The sequence below is a fragment of the Myotis davidii genome, unplaced genomic scaffold (genome assembly GCF_000327345.1).
Source record: "Myotis davidii unplaced genomic scaffold, ASM32734v1 scaffold151, whole genome shotgun sequence".
NCBI classification, from domain to species: Eukaryota; Metazoa; Chordata; class Mammalia; order Chiroptera; family Vespertilionidae; genus Myotis; species Myotis davidii.
In genome coordinates, this window is record NW_006285248.1 from 778201 (window position 1) to 799048 (window position 20848).

At 36.5% G+C, this 20848-nt stretch overlaps 1 protein-coding gene across 1 annotated transcript in view; it reads right to left on the reverse strand.

The window, feature by feature from the left end:
* Positions 1-5020: 5020 nt before the first annotated feature.
* ATL2 (atlastin GTPase 2) overlaps positions 5021-20848 on the reverse strand; it is a 46772-nt gene continuing 30944 nt past the window's right edge. The window contains exons 3-15 of the mRNA XM_015558868.1: positions 18978-19112; positions 18019-18123; positions 15428-15478; positions 15059-15115; positions 13737-13829; positions 11644-11782; positions 10539-10666; positions 9242-9298; positions 8311-8382; positions 7196-7627; positions 5694-5708; positions 5367-5600; positions 5021-5110 (exon numbers count right to left, since the gene is read on the reverse strand). Of these exons, the coding sequence (XP_015414354.1) occupies positions 5493-5600; positions 5694-5708; positions 7196-7627; positions 8311-8382; positions 9242-9298; positions 10539-10666; positions 11644-11782; positions 13737-13829; positions 15059-15115; positions 15428-15478; positions 18019-18123; positions 18978-19112 (1392 nt within the window). The 3' untranslated portion in view covers positions 5021-5110; positions 5367-5492. The remainder of the gene's footprint in view (positions 5111-5366; positions 5601-5693; positions 5709-7195; positions 7628-8310; positions 8383-9241; positions 9299-10538; positions 10667-11643; positions 11783-13736; positions 13830-15058; positions 15116-15427; positions 15479-18018; positions 18124-18977; positions 19113-20848) is intronic.

The following is a 20848-nucleotide window of genomic DNA, read 5'->3' on the forward strand; positions in this document are numbered from 1 at the left end:
CCATTCTTGTGCCCATAGCAACATCTCACACACACACACACACACACACACACACACACACACACACACACACGGCATTTGCTATCTCAACATTTCTGAAAACTTCCTCTTACTTGTTTGAAAAGCTAAGGAAGTAAGAGGGGCTACTACTCCTGAAGTAGGAAACAAGATTCGCTAATGAGCATGATGGTCTCTTTGACCCATTCTCTCAGCAACAATAAAAACGCAGCCACAGTTCAATTTAAGCAAACACCTAAATGAAAATTCAGATTTGCCGTATAGAAAACATTAAATTAATATTAAATCCATTCAATAGTCTCTTTTTTAAAGCATTTGGAGAATTCCTTTACTTAACAAGCTTCTCAACTATTCCAGAAAATGTTTTCACAGATTTGATAGCACAGGTACCAAGTGTTCCATAAACAACGAGCACCCTGCAAAACCAGATTCTAGTTTCCTTCAAAAGCTGAACAAAGTAAGTTTTAATCAGCTACATCTGAAATGCTAAGCAGCCACAAATGATTTGGATAAACGGACTTCCTCTGCCCCCTGCTGTATTCTAGGTAAATGACAAGACTTCCCAATTTAGCCTCAGGAGAGTCAAAATTGGCCCATACTACTAGCATCCTTTTCTAGCATATAGACTTTGTGACTCACCGTTGCATCTCAGCATATAACATACATAGCTGGAATATAGTGGGTGTCTAAGTGCCAAATGATGGGCATACAGGTATGTACACATTCTTAGTTATAGTGGATGGTCAGGGACTTTGGCTACAGTATGAAGATATAAGACAACTGGGGAAAGTTGAAGGCTTACTGGATATTTGATATTGAGTAATATTTTATTCTTTTAGAAGTGATGAGTATTGTAGTTGCTAAAAATAAGTCCTGATGGTTTACGGATACATACTGCGGTATTTATAATTGAAATGAGATATCTGAGATTTCCCTAAAAATAATTAAATTGGGGGTGAGGAGAGACATATGGGAGTATATAAATGAAACCAGATTGGCTATGTGCTGATAACTATTTGAGTGATGGGTACATGCCAGATCATTACACGGTTCTCTCCTTTTATATTTGAAAAATCTTCATAATCATGTCTTTAAATATCTTAAGGACATTTTCATTAAGTCCTGATTTAATCTGTGCCTGGCACTACACTTCCTCAATCAAGAGAAACACAGTCGGTAGGTGAGCACACAATGACACCAAAAACAGCCCAGAGGTAGGATCCTGACCTTTTTCACAGACATGGCAGTAAGCACAGGAAAGGTCTTGACAGCTCATACCATAGTCACCTGCAAGGTGGACAGGAAAAAACTCACTTAATATCTGTTTTTAAATGCATTATTACAGGCGATTTTCACCTTTCGTATTAACAGAATCTTCTCTCCATCTTCTGGTGCTTTTCCTAAACAGCCAAGACGGCTTTCACCTTGCGTTAGGGACATCACTCATCTGTATCTGAAACTTCGTATGGATTCTCACAGTTCCCCAGCCATCTCACAGTACTGTGGTGAGTATAAAAGTGCTGATGTATGTGGGGGTGCTTTACTGCGCCAGGCAAAGGCTGTGATCCCCACTCCTAACCCTTTTTATACATACCTTTGGGTAACTTTGATCTGGTCAACTGCTAACTTGAGTTCTGATGAGCCCTAAGACATGAAACTACAAGAGCATAGTAGTTGTATTACACTGAAATATGTCAAGAATAGATCAATTCCTGTCTAAACTCCAGCAAACTGCAAATCTAAAGCAGACACTCCTAGATCTGGTACATGACTTCGGTAGAGACAGTGGCAACTCGGTCCTGCTTGGGAAAGCCCTAATTTAGCTTGGTTTGCCCAGGGGCCAACTGCAAGTCCTCCCCATGACAGAGGCTCCAGGTGCACTCGAAGCGACAGTCATCTGAGCAGCAAACCGGGCCTCCTGGGAAGGTGGTGGCCAGGAGCACGGCTGCCAGCTCTCCAAACGGGTTTTCATCACCACCCCACATCTAGGACACATGGAAAAACACGCAGCCGGACAGGCCAATGCTGGTCGGTGTGGGGATTCGGGCCATGAATAAAACTGCTGAAACCTAAAAGTGTCTCCAACTGACACCAGCTACCCATGCTAGCAGATAAGCAGCTAGTCAAAAGCCAATTCCCTAGTTAAAAGACTCAACTGCTTAAAGTGGCTTTCTGAAAGGCCATTTTGAATACTTACATAGTGGACTACTAACAGAAACATCACAGTGTTTGCTGGTATATTTTTAATAGGTTCTTAACCAAGGCCTAAGCTTATTTTTAATCCCATAATGATGAAATAATGTAATTAACACCAACAGCACTCACACTACAAGGGTAAAGTCCTCCCCTGTCCAATCTGGAAGTAAAATAAGTGAAGTAAGTCCAGCTCAGAGTTCTTTGAAAACGTAAGCCTCAAAATGAAATACTGATTTTTGATTCTACAAAGACGATGTTCACTGAAGCAACTAGCTATCTTCATGAGAAATGTGTAAGGCATGCTTATAACAGAGTCACAAATGAACTGCCTCTTCCACAAAAGTAAATTGTCATTTTTTAAAATATATTTTTTATTGATATCAGAGGGAGAGGAGAGACAGAAACATCAATGATGAGAATCACTGACCAACCGGGAATCAAAATGTGACCTCCTAGTTCATAGGTCCACATGCAACCACTCAACCACGCTGGCTGGGCCAAATTATTTGCCTTAACTAGGAAGATAAATCACTTGTCTTAAATTTTTTTAATCCTCACCCAAGAATATTTTTCCATTGATTTTTAAAGACAGAAGGAAGGGGTAGTCAGAGAGAGAGAAACATCAATGTGCGACGCATTGTTTGATTGCCTCCCGCACGCACCTTGAACCAGGGCCAAGGACCAAGCCCATAACCAAGGTATGTGCCCTTGACTGGAATTGAACTTGGGACCTTTCAATCCTCTGGCCGATGCTCTATTCACTGAGCTAAACCAGCTAGGGCCTCAACTATTTTTGTAAAAACCTACCTTGTAATATAGATTACTAAAAAAAAAAAAAATTGTATCACAGAAAATGTACTACACTGAAGTTATTTCAGTCAACAGTTTATCTTTAACCTCTTTTATTGCTTCTTGCTTAAAAATGTTCAGAATCTTCCAGCTGAAACCAGTGTGTTCTTAGAATCCTTTATAGAAGTAATCTTCTCTGGAGAAAGCACACTCCTTCCAACAATACTAAAAAATCCAATGGTCTAGATTTCACAGCCCTTTAGTTTAGGAAAGAGTAAGCTATGTGTCTTAATTTCAGAAGAACTGTTATTATACAACAAACTTTTTATTTTTTTCAGTCATAAAAACAGTCCACAGCATTCATAAAACAGGGTAGTCAAAGAAATAAAAAGAGACACTTTTCAGGTGGATTCTTTATGTTTAAGAACAGATGAGTTGGTAGCAATTTAATACAGATGGAAACAAATACAACCCATAGAAAAACAGGAGTTGAAAGGGGGAGGAAATAATACCAACCAAGACAAACTTAGAGTTTTCAGGCATGCAATTCAATATCTGAATTTTCTTCACTTAAAAACCAAAGTAGGTGCTTTAACAGGTGTCCTAAAAGAAAGCTACAAAAATATTGCAAATGTTAACCTTACATATATCACACACACACAAAAATTAATAAATCCTGAGCTACACCCAGGCTAATCACAACAAGTTCTCCCTATCCAAGACAGACACAGAAAAATAACTTTTTACAAGCTTAGCTTAAAGGTACAGTACCTTAGAGCTCTCACTTGGGTGTTTCCTGCTCATGCTCTTTTCAATATAAACAAATGTGATTTATGTAATGGAATACATACTTGAAGAATTCCTTAAAGAAAGAATCACAAGTTTCATTTTATATATACAACAAATTTTTAATTATGTACTGAAAATAAATTACAGGAAATAACTTTAAAATGCAACAGAGAACAAAGTCACAATAAACATTCCCATTGGATTCCCTTGGGGGGTGAGATTGCAGTGCTCAAGGAAGATAAATATCACAAATATATCAAAAACTTCAAATAGTTTATGCATTCACACACCGACGTGAGCCACAAACATTCCTTCACAGGGACTGTACTTATTAGCCTACCACAGAACCAGATTTTGCCATAAACTACAAAACTTTTAATACAAAATTGTTATTTATATATTTATATTTCATATACATGCCCTATCTGTGAGTTTAGAAAATAAAAGCTACACACTGTACAGACACTCTTAACTCATAGCTGTAGGCAACATTTTTGGATGGAATTCCTCCCCCAATAAAATTAATGGCATATTTTATGTACATGAAGGCTAAACTGCATAATGACAGTTCAGATTCCCAGATATGCATCTCCTTTTAGGGCAGGTTTATAAATTTCAAAAGGCAAGACAAATGTATACCTCAGAATCACTTTCTTAGCTACAAGAGTTGTCATGTAATTTCTGTGAAGTTTCTGATACATGCATTTATGTAATACTGGTATTGAAGGCAGTAAAGCAATATATACTTTTAATGTAGTGTCTCAATAAAGGCTTCATTGTCATTCCAATCTGATTCTTTATACAGTGATTCATAGCTTCTCTAAAAATTAAAATTCAATGGGACACTGTTAGAGAGACTCTAAATAGATTTCTTAAAATATTTCCCTGAAATATCCTTTTACATAAAACAAATTTCACTAACATTAGCTTAAGTAAAAAGGAAAAGAAAGATTTAAAAACATGGCACAAATGTGCATGATGAACTAATGCTCCTCAGCCAATTTCCATGCCTTAGGAGCCATGAACAGAATGCTTAAAACCAACCAACAATTTTCACACTCTGTGGCAGCCATCTGTGAAGCCAGTTGTACTAAACTACTTCTACAGTTGATTGTAAACTTTGGTTTATTTGTATTTGAGTTCTCATTGTACAGCAAGCATGAACAAGAGGGAGTGGAGTCCATGAGGAGATGAACTGTCAGTCTGTCTTTAACCGGGCATGATGCGACACCTGGTCAGTCAGGCCTGCTTTGATAGAGTTTGTTACAGACTGCCTTATGTTTTCCTCCATCAAATTATCACCCAGGGGCTTCAATACCTGTGGTATGAGAAATGTGCAAAACAAATAAAAACATGAGGTAAAAAAGGAGTTACACATAAAAATAGATATAAAAATTCAATTCAAAGCAATGAAGAAAATAATCAGGAATGTGGAAAATAAAAAGATGCTTCTCCCAAAAAAAAGTTATGATGCTATAAATAATGCAGTTAGACATTTTTTAATGCAACAAACATCACTTTCCTCTTATTCAAACCATTTACAATTCCTATGAGATGGATGTGCAATTCCATACCCTATTTGCAGCATCAAATCTGGTATGTACACAGCATTTATGCAGACCGGCCCAGACGGTCCTGCTTATTGTCCTACATGTATAAGTGTGAACACTTCAGATAGAGAAAAAAGTTTAAAATACTGTCTAATTTTTCTTCTTGTTATTGTTGGATGGCAGTCTCTGTCGCTGTGCTGATGAAAGAGCACGATGAACCATTCGGCGTCTAGTAACTTCAAACAGTTTGGAAAACACCTAAAACACGGAGTGATTTGTTAGGAGAATCACTGAGTGCCTGTAAGTTAGCGTTTAAGACTACAGGAATTTGAGACTTTGTAGGTTTCTCACCTTCCTGGGACTCCTCTGAAGCAACAGAAAAGAGAAATGCAAAATACAATTTAGACAAGTTTTGTTGACACAGCACAGACCTTCTCTGACTAGTGATCTCCTTACCTCAACTACACTGAAAATAATTTCACCCACTTGAGATCCTTCCATTTAACTGTTTTGTAATGATAGCACCTCTAAAATCTTAAGAATCAATGCTGTATAGAAAATGACTGGTTTTCAAAAGAGGACATTGTACAATTATTGAAATTCTTGTTGCAGAACATTAGTAATGGTCCAAAATTTTAAAGTGGATAACACTTTTTTAAAAAGTGAAGTTGTAATAGCTTTTAATCCATCTTCTATTAGAAGGTATCAAAGGAAATATGAAGAGCCAGACTTTTAAGACAAAAATTTAAATTTAAAAAATATCCAAACATAAGCTTCCAAATCGGACCTGAATAAAAATGAGCGTTTCTCTAAAGAATAAATTCAAAATCCAAATTAATATAGTGGGTCACTTTATAAAATAACATTATTACAAGAAAAGTCACCACCCAATCAACTTTCTTTAAAAAAAATGGCTTACTTCTTCAGTCTTTGCATTTAAAGCCAAAACCAATGTGGACCTGCATATTCTACATCTTCAATTAAGCCCAATACTTCATCGGCCCAAAATGATATCTGAAAATGCCTTTTACTGTCCATCAGTAATAACTGTAGCTTTTATTCTGGTCCTCGACATAATGCTAAAGTATTTCATGATGATCACTTTAATGACAACATCCTTAAATGCAATTTTCTGTACATAGGAAATTCTAACATACAGTTGGCCAATATATAACATGGCTTGCCTTAGTAGAAACATGTCAGGTCCGACTTTGATTTCTGGGTGAAATAAAGATTATGATTAATAGCTGGTTCTCTGTAGTGCTTTGCTTTGTTCATCAGTATTTCCTTGGTACAGAGGTCAAACAAAGGTTTTTTTTTGGTGTAAGAAATCACTATTGGATTGTTCCTTGTAGTGTATCAGCAAATCACCACTATCTTCATGATAGGCAACGAAGACCTGAATGCCACCTAATATTTTCCCTGGAATATATGCATGCATTGGTTCTTGCCAATATTAGTAAGAAACTTCTTTTGCTTTCCTAAAGTACTGAACTTCCAAACTTCTTTTCCTTACCTTCATAACTCTTTCACCGATTACATTTCCTCTTCTCAAAGAAAGAAATCCTTAAAGACTTGCCCTGCCCACTGTTTGGCAGTTAGGCCTATGATTAAGAATCTGTCCAAAGGATATTACAGATTTAAGCCAAACAACACTCTCTGAAAGTACGACTTTAAAGAAAAAAACACTCTCCCATTCACACTTTATATTCAGATTATACATCCAAACAAAACAGAAAAATCCTTTTGACATTTTGTATATAAAAGAAAAGTAGGTGCGCAAGTATTGTGTGGGAGGAGGGGGAGTCACAGGGATAAGATTAGTCACTGAAAACCAAAAGACAGATACCAACCTGTTCCCACAGTGTTTCAGCAAGCTGATCAATCACTGTTCCAATTTCTCTGAACTCCCCAGAGTATTTAACATATGCCCAAGTACAAAGAGATGTCAGTGCCAAACCCATGACCAGGTTACACAAGACGGCTATAGAGTTTAGACCGATGAAGCCAGTCAGTCCTGAGATTATATACATAGCAAACATGACTGCAAACAGTGTGGCAGGTGTACGAGCAGCATAGAAGATATTTTTGCCATCGTTGTGCTTTATGAAATTTGCATAGGTTTCTTCGATTTCAGCTTCAAGCTGGTCCTGATAACGACGGCAGAAATCATCTCCACCCATTTTTTTAATTGAACGAAACTGTTTAATTGCCACTTCCTTGAGATCCAGGTGTTTTCGTTCCAGATCTGAAGGTGCAATGTAAGGCTTGTCTCCACCACATACCTGTACAGACACAATTACAGTACAAACGTTACATGCTAGAAATAATTCACACTTGAAAGTTCCCTACTCATAGTGTTGTCTCAAAAAGTCAAACCACCTACATGGTTCAATTTTAAATTTCTTCATTATGTCTCACACATAACCATAACCTACTTATTTATAACCTGTATGTTTAACTGACTCGGGCAAAATAAATTTTCCAAATATAACTAATACAAGACAAAAATAATTACATTGACATTTGAACCTGACTTCACTTGACCCACCAATACACCATAAGGGTACAAAAGACTACTAGCAAGGGAGTGGAAAAAAGATAATAAATTAAAAAGGTACTTTAATGTTCAAGTTATTAGTAAGCTTAGCATAGAAATTGCTAGTGCCCTTAAGCTAGTGTTAATTACATTAGAAGCTATTAATTAACAGCACTATGAATCATGTGTCATAAAATATTCCAGTATGGTTTGTGTAATAACTTACTACCCATCTCTTGCACTCTATGTGAAGTATTTTGTTAGTTTATTTCCAGCAGAATTAGATAACAGAGAATTAGGAAATGATGTAAAATAACATTGTATAAGGAGTACAATTTACTTCAATTATTTTACATAATAAAAATCTATCTCACTCTTTTTAAATTTTAGTTACAAATTTAAATTTAAATTTAAATTTTAGTTACAAACCTGTTCCATATTTCTGCAATAAATCTCTCTTGCTCCTGCTACTGCAGCAAGATTATTAGCTTCAGCTGTTGCCTAAAACAATAAAATGTGCCAATTTTATGCAAAAAAAACTGATGACTCTATAAATTCTGATCAACACAGTAAGTTATATACAATAAAGAAGTCTGAAAATGAACCAGAGAAAATATTATCAACTTCCGGTTTTCCTTTTCAATGAAACAGTAGTATAAAGAATACAGTAACGCTCTTTCTAGCTTCTAATAGAACTGTCTGCCTAATTTAATTTTGCTTAGGTTTGTTAAAATGGGTTTATAGAAAATACCACATACTAGTATGCTCAGGAAATTATAGGCAATTAGATAGACACAAACCTAAAATGCATCAAGTCTCCAGATGTAAAGAATCAAGTATTACCCAATATGGTTCTCTCTCTCATAATCAATATTACACAGGGATATTTTTAAATGCACAAAACTGCTTATTGGGTGAGTTTTATGAGAAAATACTATTTAGTCCACCATAAAGTGGAGAAATTGCCTGAGATAGCATTAGAAGTAACTCTAAATCATTAATACAAAAAGAAAGTAAGACTTATTTCAAACAACATTCACTGTCAAAGATGCAGAGGAAAGGAGAAGTGTGGCCCAGAGGCCCATTTTAAGCTAGCTTCTGCAACAGAAATGTTCCTACACTTTCTGAGCAACTAAAGGGAAGGCAATGAGGATTCTTATTTCTGGTGGCCTATCTGTGTGCAAGGTCTGCAATCTGTAGTTACCAAAAACTTCAGGACCCATGACAAGTACTGATTTAAATATCTGATATTTATATGCATGCAAAGAAGCACCACCCCATTTACAGCATTTACTAGTAACTCTAAAGCAAAGATTTTTTTCTCTTTCACAAATACATACATGTACGACGCACACACTACCTGAAGCATGGACTTTGGATGTGGAAGTTCCTCTCCTTGATAAATTTTAATGTAAGCCTAAAAATATTGAAGACTTGTTATATTGATAGGTTTCCAAAAGAAAGAAAAATCGTAATATAAATATAAAAACAATCCACACTATTAAAAGGAAAGCCTAGACTTTAAAAGTCATCCAGTCTCATTCCAACAAAATTAACCCTATGCTCAACATTATATTTTTTTTAGTTGATTTCAGAGAGGAAGGGAGAGGGATAGAGAAATAGAAACATCAATGATGAGAGAAAATTACTGATCGGCTGCCTCCTCCCCGCCCCCTACTGGGGATGTGCCCTTGGCCAGAATCAAACGTGGTAAATGAAAAGTCAGCAGACCAATGCTCTAACCACGTAGGCACACCGGCTAGGGCTCAACCTTATTAAATGCCTATGTTGCTAAATAATATCCTAGAGAAATGTTTCTAAATACAATTCCAATGTGCATAAAAGTTATTTCTCATATTCCAAAGTTATATATAAAATGCCATCCACTTTATTAAAAGAAACACATAATTCTCCACTACCAATGTTTCAACTAAATATGTTAGAAAACATTATAATTCAGTATTTTACTTAGACCAGCTTAAATTCTCTCTCAGTTTAAGAAAAAAAGAATTATGTACTTGTGGTTTAAGAGTAAGGCGGCAAGATGAGAGTTTTTAGTAAGTCCATATAGGAATCTTTCATCTCAACTTTCTATTGACTAAATTAAGTCATAACTAAACAAAGATAGTATGTATAAAATGACCAAAAATATACTCTTAGTTAACTGTGTTTTCCCTTCCACTTATCCATAACTACTATGAATAAATAAAGGTCTTGTTTTGTCTACCAAGCTATAAAATTTTGAAAAGAACAGAGGAAAAAAATACTACAAATAATTTACTTGCGCTCAGAAACCAGTTCTGATACTTTCAGCAGCTCTTATCAAGTCCTCAGAACTCTGAGAGAAGGCTTTGTAAGCGCTCAAGATGGAGAATTATGCTCCCAATCCCTATTGTCATTCACAAATGACAGTGGTATTACAATACAGTGAATGGTTCTTCTCTCCATATCAGAGCTGGAGAACAAGTAGGGTAGTTCTGTAAACAAAATCACTGTCCAGAAGATACAAGGTGTCTGCTAGAATGTTAAATAACCTTAAATGATGATATACCAAATTCAAGGCAGATATTATACTTTTGCTTTAAAATAAATTTCTTATACATATGTCAGCTACATTCTAGCTTAAGCAAAGTCATTTAATGTGAGAGTTTTCCTACCTTAAAATATTCTACAAGATCCCTGCAAGTGACTTTAGATCCACTTATCTCTTTTTCCACCAAATTCTCAGGGGCAAGCAGCAATGGCACCAGATTTCGAAGCTCTCGTTTAAAGTCTTCATCAATGTCTAGTGGACGTGAAATCAGTCAATATATTAGTCCAGAAAAGCTAAGAACTACCCAATGGTAAGAGCTCATAAAGTTCTATTTCATGAAATAAGAGTTAACAGTATCTATTACTTAAGTAGATTAACTTTAAACTCATCCAAACATGTCATATCCTAGAAAAAAATATAGCACCCCCAACACTTCCCCTCACACCCCAAGAAATCTTTCAGTCAAATAATAAAGTGTGGATTACACAAACAAATCCCACATTAAGTATTAACTAAACCAGTGGTCGGCAAACTGCAGCTCGCGAGCCACATGCGGCTCTTTGGTCCCTTTGAGTGTGGCTCTTCCTAAGCCTTAGGAGGACCCTAATTAAGTTAATAACAATGTACCATTGTTTAAGTTTAAAAAATTTGGCTCTCAAAAGAAATTTCAATCCTTGTACTGCTGATATTTGGCTCTGTTGACTAATGAGTTTGCCGACCACTGAACTAAACTATCCCTTTCAGAAGGCAAATAATTCAAAAATTTGTATTAATTGTTAAGATTTTTCCCAGCGATACTATAAAAGTTTCATCAATCTTTAAGCCTTTTTCCATTATTCTCAAAATAATCCAAAAACAAACATAATGAAGTTATACTACCACCCCTGAAAAGGAGAGACTTAAATCTGGTTGCATCAATAGAATACACTGGTAAAGCTTTATAGCAGAAAGCAATCAGATGAAATACTGAAATGTTCTCAGCCTTTAGAACTTTTAGGACATCAGTGCTGAGCAACAGACCACACTATAAAATGTTAATCAGTATGTCAGCTGTTTGCAAAAAACAATGAAAAACTAGCAAGACCACACAGAGTATTATAATCACATTATTAACAATGCATTAAAATGTCCTCCAGTATCAAACACAAAATTTAAGGAATCATGTATTTTTAAAAACTTTCAGCACCTAAAAAATAAGTTCTGATTTTAGCAAGAATGGGAATTCCCACCTTTCAATCTCCCATCAAAATTAGGATTAGTTGCAACTTTAAGACCAGGATGTGGTAAAAGGAAGCAACCAAGATTTGAGAAACAATTGTGAATGTGCTTCCTTACATTCTGTAGCTCTTCATGCTGATTTTGCTTTACCTGAGGGCAGAAGGAGACAGAATGAAGGTGCAAATAGGAGCAAAAAACTTTTTAAAGGAAACACACACATACTCAATGCATGCACACTTAACTCAGATACTATTCCAGATAGGTGTTTGACAACATAAAATTTTACTAAAGATCCATTTCTGACCACTTTGGTAAGACCCCACTTCGTCTAAAACCAGAAAAGACTGTTTTATCCCCCCTATGTTAGCTGCCAAGGACATAAAAAAATAAAAAAATAATTAATCATAATATCTAACACCAGAATAACAAATCATGGTTGAGATTTATAAGCCAGGTAATAAATTAAGAATCTGCCTTTAAAGTACTTACAATGGCAAAGATAAAAAAAAGTATTAATCTGCCTACAAATAAAAGGGTCAAATAATAGCGACAGTAAACTGCTCCAGCACAGTCCAAAAAACCTTAGAAATGTGTTAGGATTTCAGCTCTCAGTCCCAATGATTATTTACGATTAATGCTGGTTATCAATGTTTGGGGAAGAGAGATTGCTCTATATTTCCTGGAAGAAAATCTTAACTTTAGATTTTTAATAACTACTTATCCCAGTATAACTTCTCAAAAATCACTCTAAAAAACATACCAAAATACACCAGTCATAATCAACAAAACCTGGAAATTACCTAAATCGCTATCATAAGTAGAACTGAAAAATCATTGTTTATTCATACAATGGAATACTGCAGAGCAATGAGAATAAATGAATAAGCTACATGCAACAGTATGGATTAATCTCAGAAACATATTAATGGACAAAAGAAGCTATTCACAAATACATACTGTATATGATTCCCTTTGTAAAACGTATAAAAACAAAGCCAGTTAGAGGTCAGGATACTAGTAGAGGGTTTGTGGCTGGGGAAAGGGTGGGTGCCAGTGGATGGAGGTGGGTGATTCAGGATGCCAATAACATGGTGACTATGTTTAATCTGTACAAAGTCATCAAGCTGCACACTGATGATTTTAAGCACTTTCCTATGTCACTTCAGTAAGACACTAAAAATCCCTCTTGGCTTTGAAGTACGTAATTCTCAGTTTCGGTAGTATGCCTCATGTGCTGTGTGTTAATTTCTTCTGAACAAACCAGAGAAAATTCTTGATGACTAAAATGATCTCCAACAGTAGGGTCTAAAAACAAAAATGCCTTTCAAATAATCCAAGATTGAGGAGCTGGTTTTAATCTCGTTTTAGAAATAAGACAACTATAGTGTACCCAAAGTTCATTAATGCGGTTGAGAAACTAAATGTGTCATCACATAGGCAAAGAAAATTGTATTAATCAAGACAGAACCCGCTCCCTTATGAATAAAGGGACCTTTATGTATCTTTTGTGTATGTAAGTGGATGGGTAGTATCTGACATAAGGGTTTCCCAAATAATGCCACGGAGAGTACCTGTAGGAATAAAGGATCGTGTTGGCAAGGTTATTTTCCAGGACTGCCTTGGTGTGGCATCTGCATGGGCCAGGAGACTGGATATTTGGGTTGTAGTCCAGTTATCAATAATTAGATGAAATGATCAAAAGCAAGTCACTTTTCTGGGTTCTAGTTTTGTTTTTTGTTTTTTAAGAAGACTGAACTAGATGATATTTAAGATCCCTTTCTAGCTCCATATGCTGTCATTCTATGAGACAGTATTCCTTGGAGAGATGGCCTCACATCATCTGTGCTCAGTGCACGCACATTACATTATCCAGTCTATTCCAAATGATCAGAACATCAGCTGGGCCAGAGAGGAACATGCATGCAATCTATGTAGGTAAGTAAGTCACTGTCCTCTTTTCACCAGTTATGTGTGGAGTCATCTGGGCTAATTGGGATACTCAACTTATTCCAAGGGTACCCAGAGATTGGTAGTCTAAGCAGCAGTACAGGCAGCCCACTCCTTCACCTGGCTTGGCGCTTACACTCTCCTAAGTGGGGCTTACCTGCAATCTCTTTTCAAGGAATTGTTTTCCACCTTCCAAACCATATGAATGTTCATAAGGGTAACTCCAATCTCGAATCAAAAACATTAATGTCTATACACAGGGGGGAAAAGAAATCATTTTTACAAAATTTTACCAAAAAAGCCACTATTTTAACAATTGAAGCCAAATAAGGCCCTAAACCAGTGATGACGAGCGAAACTTTTGAGCTCGGCGTGTCAGCATTTTGAAAAACCCTAACTTAACTCTGGTGCCGTGTCACATATAGAAATGTTTTGATATTTGCAACCATAGTAAAACAAAGACTTATATTTTTGATATTTATTTTATATATTTAAATGCCACTTAACAAAGAAAAATCAACCAAAAAAATGAGTTCGCGTGTCACCTCTGACATGCGTGTCATAGGTTCGTCATCACTGCTCTAAACAATCCTTATAAAAAATTGTAGTATTAAATAGTTAATACTGTTCATAGTTATATCAAGGGCCTACCTAAACTAACACTCCCAGACCATATACCACCAAACAATTGCCTCCATTTGAGAACTTCGCTATGTTTAAAGAGCCACCACAAGCAATACTGCAGGTTTTTTAAAATTAACTCCCCACCCAAAATGTGACAACCAAAAATGTCTCCAGACACTGGCAAATATTCCATTAGTGGTAAAAATACCCCAACTCAGACAAAAATGAAACAGGACCAATAGAGTGTATTTCATCCATATGCACAAAATGAGCCTATAACGTGCCCAAGCATTTCATAAAAGTGATCACTTGAGCCAGACAAGACTGAGGCAGAATTGTTTTTAATAAATCTCTGTCATGAAAGGGCTCCAGAGAAGCAAGCAAAGCAAATACTTCTAAAATAACTCCACCCAAATTAATTCTGACAATATTCTGTACCTATCATTTAAAAAACATGAGGATAAAAGAGCAGAAGCGGGGAGAAATAGAAGTAATTCTCTATGAAACCAAAATAAAAAACAGGATTAACCTCAACTTGCAATACGCCACACCAAAGAAGCCTATACTATTTTGTAGTAGTTTATCATGTTAAAAGAAATTTAAGTGACTGTCTTAAGCTTTAGAATTAAATAACATCTAATTAAGAATCTATAGTCATTTGTTCTATTTCCTACTAGTATTTGGTTAGTCTACAATTGATAAGTTGGTGATAACATTAACATAAATTAATATCAATTCTGCTGAATCTATTGCTAAAAATGAGTTTGTTGTAATGACCTGTTTTCAGTTACAAAATAAGATGACTTGATAGCTGTACATAGGTAACTTTTAAAAAATGATAAAATATTTATTTACCTGAAATGGTTTCTGGTAGATTTCTTCCATTGCAAGCCTGCCATACTCTGTAAATAACTATTAAATTAAGTTATTTTAAATAATGCCTCCAAAGAGATTGAAAGAAGACATCTCTAAAACTGTTTTACAACAGACCACTCACTAGATGTCAGATATCATTTGAAAGCCAAGCATTTAATTTTCTAACAGACTGGATGGGTATATATTAAAATTTAATTAATAAAAAGTTTAATGAATAAGAAGTCAAACAGCAGTTTAAAATCATGCAGTATTAAATCTTCTTACAATGTTATAGGCTTTTAGGGGTAAAGTCACAATAAAGTAGGAATTAATTTTTCAATACGTGGACATACATTAAGTCTTACATACCTGCAAGTGCTGAAGATCATCTTCTTGAATATTCTGAGACAAATTATATACCTATTAAAACAAAATTGTTTTTACTGGTATTTTATTTTGAATATCCAGCTGTGTATAGCTTTACTTATGGAAATAAAGGCTACTTTATGCCTCAGTACAAATGAATCACTTAGCCACTCACTATCTTAATCCATGGCACATGAAAAGGATATTCTCTTTTTTCCTAATAGTCAGGATAAAACATTCAGAGGAAAACAGTGGTAGTAAACTATAAAAATCATGAATACATGCATATGGGGCCTAAAAAGGTATATTAAGTAGTAAGTTTCTATTTTCCTTCTCAAGGTTACTTTAATGTTATTAAACAGTTTTTTTTAAGTAAAGATTATTTCCAAAATTATTTTTTCCAAGTCAATGAATGTGAGGGGCATAGTACTACAAAGATAAATTCCTCCCTGATATTAGTACAATCACAGTATATAGCTGATAGTTACTCGGTGGGTGTCTCAACTACCATCGATTCTAATATGGTTCTCTTTTTACATAAGTAAACTCATCAGACAAAATAATTTAACATGAAAGTTTCAACAGCCTGTGCTTACTGAAAAAAAAATTAATAACAGTAGGTGGCACTCTCGCCCTTTCTGAAATGTTTAGGAAGCTTTCATAGACCAGAGCTAATGACAGAAGGTCTAAGTACTCTCAAGGAAGGAAAGTTGGAGAAAAGATCTACTAGGTGCAATCCTTCTGGCTCAGGTCTTCATAAGGTGACCTAGGCCACCACAGGAGAAAAATGGATGTCCACAGACGTCACTCTGCTAAGAAATAACGTTGTCTAAGAAAATAGGGTTGCTCCAAAGACAGAACAATTTGTTCTAACAGCAAATGAGTGATAATCTAGCTGACTCTCTTGGAAGTCAAGAATATAAACAGCCAATATAGGTCAGCAAAATTAAAATAATATTCTCAGCTGACTAACTCCAAACAGATAACTTAAAAAAGTAACTAATGACTGAAGTGATTAAACTCTAGATTTAAACTTAAAACCAAGAAAATAAATAAATAAACATACAAACTTAAAACCAAAAGCATGACCAACCTATTTTTACCACACGGGCCTTAGCTTTTAGATAAGAGGTAAGATCCTTGTCTGAGCCAGGTTGCAAATAGCAATGAGAGACAGGATTTGTTCATTTAGATCATTAGTACTTAACATACTGTGTTGCACTTAATAGATGTTCAATAATTATTTGTTGAAAGTATAAATGAAAGGAGGATCAATTTGTCATTGATCTATCAGCCAGACAGCTTATGTAAGGAAGGTGAGAAATCTAGCCTCAAAGACCAGGAGGAAAGCAATAATAAAATATAACTTTAACCTTCCTGGTTATTAATAGCTTACAAAGCACTTTCTTATGCATTACCTCATTTAGATCTCATATCTGACTGCACACAACCACCACATGTGAGATAGGCAAGATGGGTAAAATACTCATTTCATGAGTAAGAAGGTGGATGAGTGACCATAAATGATTATCCAAAACCAAGCCTTCTACTACCATAAAGTTGAATAAACAAACAAGAGAAAACCATGGTACAAATTTTAGGACAGAGAACTCCACCCCACATTATACTTTAAGGCAGTGGTTCTCAACCTTGGCTGCACATGAGAATCACCTGGGAATCTTTTTAAAATCCTGATTTCTGGGCCTCATCCTCCAGAAATTCTGTTTCTTTGTTACTAATGTTGTGGCCCCACCCCATAACAAAGAAACAGAATTTCTGGAGGATGAGGCCCAGAAATCAGGATTTTAAAAAGATTCCCAGGTGATTCTCATGTGCAGCCAAGGTTGAGAACCACTGTTTTAAGGCAAGCCACAATGCCAGCTAATCTGAAGGGCTATACTGTGATAATATAAACACAAAGATGTGGTTTCTGCTTTCCTAAAGGGATTAGCAGTTCTGCCACCTTGCAAGATTAGAGAAAAAGAGGGTGAACAAAATAGACAAAGGAGACTGAGGATCCCCAATAGTATCATTTAGTTGATAGTGACAGATATCCCAAACCCTATAATAAACAGAAGCCAGGCTGAAAAGTACTCCTCTTTTATCTCATAATATCCAAAACTTCCTTCCACTCAGACAGCTAGATACTTCAAATTGAGGAAGAATGGAAATGGGAGACTGGTCATATGTTCCAGATATTACTGGAAAGCAAAACAAAAATTCCAAGAGACTGTGACAGCATCGCCTATAACCTACCACTGAGAAGAAATATTTCTTATGTCAGGAGTACATGTCTGGCAGCCATATGACTGAATCCAACTAAGGATAACATGTAATAATAACTTTTCCTTTAAAAAAAAAAAAGGCATTAGATACTATGAAGAAAAACCAAAGGAATTGGCTATTTATTGGTTTATTACTTTCTTGGCAAGCACTCAAAGTATACAATTTTATACTGTGAGCCAGAACAGCAAGCATGAAATGTAAATAGCTCTAACTTTAACCCTTTTTTCTCCGATCAAAAGGCATTTTGAGGAAGAGGAAAGGTATTAGGCTGATCTGAACCAATCATACCACAGCATCTCATGTCTCACCTGGACTGAGCTAGTCATAGTGCTCAGAGCAAACACTGTTGCACAGTCTTTGATTGTTGACTGGCTATCGAAGGCACCCTGAGTATCCATTAGCAGCACAGCCACCTAGAAATTTAAAAGTTTAAAATACTAAGTAAAATATTCACCAATAGTGACTAAAAAAAATCTATATATATAAAAGCCTAAGTGACTGTTATGACCCAATGACCAGAATAAACAGAACAACCAGCCAACCACTCACTATGACATGTGCTGACCACCAGGGGGCAGACACTCACGCTCAATGCAGGAGCTGCCCCTGGTGATCAGTGCGCTCCCACAAGGGGAGCGCCACTCAGCCAGAAGCTTGGCTCACAGCTGGCGAGCGCAGCTGCGGTGGCATGAGCCTCTCCCAACACAACGGTAGCGCTACCAAGCAGTGGTAGTAGGCACAGCGGGCCGGGATGAGTGCGAGCAGTGTGGTACCCGGCTTGGGTTCCTCCCTAGCCGCCAGCCACTTGGTGCACTGCTACATCCTCCAAGGAGTCCCGGATTATAAGAGGGCACAGGCCAGGCAGAGGGACTCCCTTTCCCCAACCCCCACCTCCACGCCCTGCCTGTGCACAAATCCATGCACCAGGCCTCTAGTCAAATATAAAATGATAAATGCTAACATCAGTAATTAAGACAAGAAAAGTACTCTAAGTTAACTATCTCACAGATTTTAACATAATAATCCATATACAAGGTGGGGCAAAAGTAGGTTTGCAGTTAAGAGTACACAAAACAGTTTATTCTTTTATTATTATTTATTAATTCTTGTATTACCTTCCATATGAACAGCTGTAAACTTATTTTTGCCCAACACTGTAAGTTAAAGTTACCAGACATTAATAGTTCTATATTGTTTTAACCTTTAATACTAGAAAATAGCTCAAGAAAGAATACGGGAGAAAACAAAGTAAGTATAAATATTTTACTTTTGTTCCATCAGGTCTGTCGATCACAAACACTTCATTCCAGACTTGTATGCCTGTTGTTTCTCTTTCACAACCACCTCGCCATTTAAAGCCAGTCAATGGTTCGTTGTTTCCACCAATCCAACTTTGATGATCCTGTTAAAGTCAAGCATAAACGTAAATTAAACACAAAAATTAAGAACTAGAAATATAAAAATCACCCACTTTTTATTTTACAGATGAGGAAGGTAAATCCAGTGAGATTAAAATACACTGGAACATTACACAAGCAGTTACAAAAGCAGTCCCAAATCTCATCTGAAGAGGTCCATCAAATATGGTCTCTCTCACATCTAAACCCTCTCAAATCTGCTCACATTTTCATTCTCTATGCTTCTAAATAAGTGGAGTCACACCACTTTTCCCCATTTTGGAAAGTTTTCTTATTCTATATAATAAAAGCCTAATATGCTAAGTGTCCAACCAGTGGGGTCCCTTGGCCTGGCCTGTACCCTCTCGCAATAAGGGTCCCCTTGGGGGGTGTCAGAGAGCTGGTTTCGGCCCAATCCCCACAGGCCAGGCTGAGGGAGCCCACCAGTGCATGAATCCGTGGACTGGAACTCTAGTGTTTAATAATCATAAAAAATAGCTACCATCTATTTTTGACATCAAAGTTCCCGACAGAATGACTGTCAAAAACAGTATATCTCTCTTAGAATAACATATACAATGTTTTCACACTAGCTTAATGTTCTCTTTAAAAAAATATGGACTTTAAAAATAACCACAAGACTTGCTTGGAACCTGATTGAAACAATCCAACTGTAAAAGTCTCTTTCAAATCCTAAAAAAAATCTGAACCCAGAGTGGGTACTATATTAGATGGTGTTAAATCAAAACAAAGTTGATTCTTTGCTATGATAATGGTATTATGGTTATGTTGTTAATAATAATATTAACAGAGTCCTTTTGTTAAATATGCATGTATTTATGGTGAAAGGCTATATCTGCCATTTGCTTAAAAATGTTACATCAAAAACAAAAAAGAATTGCCTAGCCAGCATGGCTCAATGGTTGAGCATTGACCTATGAACCAGGAGGTCATGGTTCGATTCCTAGTACGGGCACATTTAAAAAAAAAAAAAGAACAAGTGTAACAAACAAAACAGTTGCAAACATAAGAGATATTAATCCAACTATATCAATAATCACTTTAGATATGCATGATCTAAAATAAAGCAATTAAAAAACAGAAACTGTCACTATGGATAAAAAGACCCAACTATTCACTGTCTACAAAAAACATACAGTTTAAATATAAAGACAAAGGTAGGTTAAAAGGAAGTTATACCATGCAACCACTAATCAAACAAAAGCTAGAGTAGCTGTACTAATTTCAGACAGAGCTGACTTCAGAACAAGGAAATTATTAGCATAAAGAGTGGTATCTACCCTAATAAAAGACAAAGATGCTAACTGACCATACCTTCGCTACACTCATCAGCCAATCAGAAGAATATGCAAATTAACCCAACAAAGATGGCCGTTAAATTTGCATACTGCAGGCAGATCTCGCTGCGCCGCCCGGCCTGGGGCAAGCAGCAGCGAGATCCCGGATCTGGGCCTGCTGTGTGCAGCCCGGGGCAAGGGGGGCAGGCAGCAGCGCGATCCCCAGCCACAACCCACCCCAGTGCGGGATCCGGGCCTGCCGTGTACAACCGGGGGAGACGGGGCAGGCAGTGCGGGATCGGGTGTGCCATCTGCCACCAGGGTAGCGGCTCTAAGCCAGCAGGTGGTTATCTCCTGAGGGGTCCCAGACTGTGAGAGGGCACAGGTTGGGCTGAGAGACACCCCGCCAGTACACAAATTTTTGTGCACCGGGCTTCTAGTTA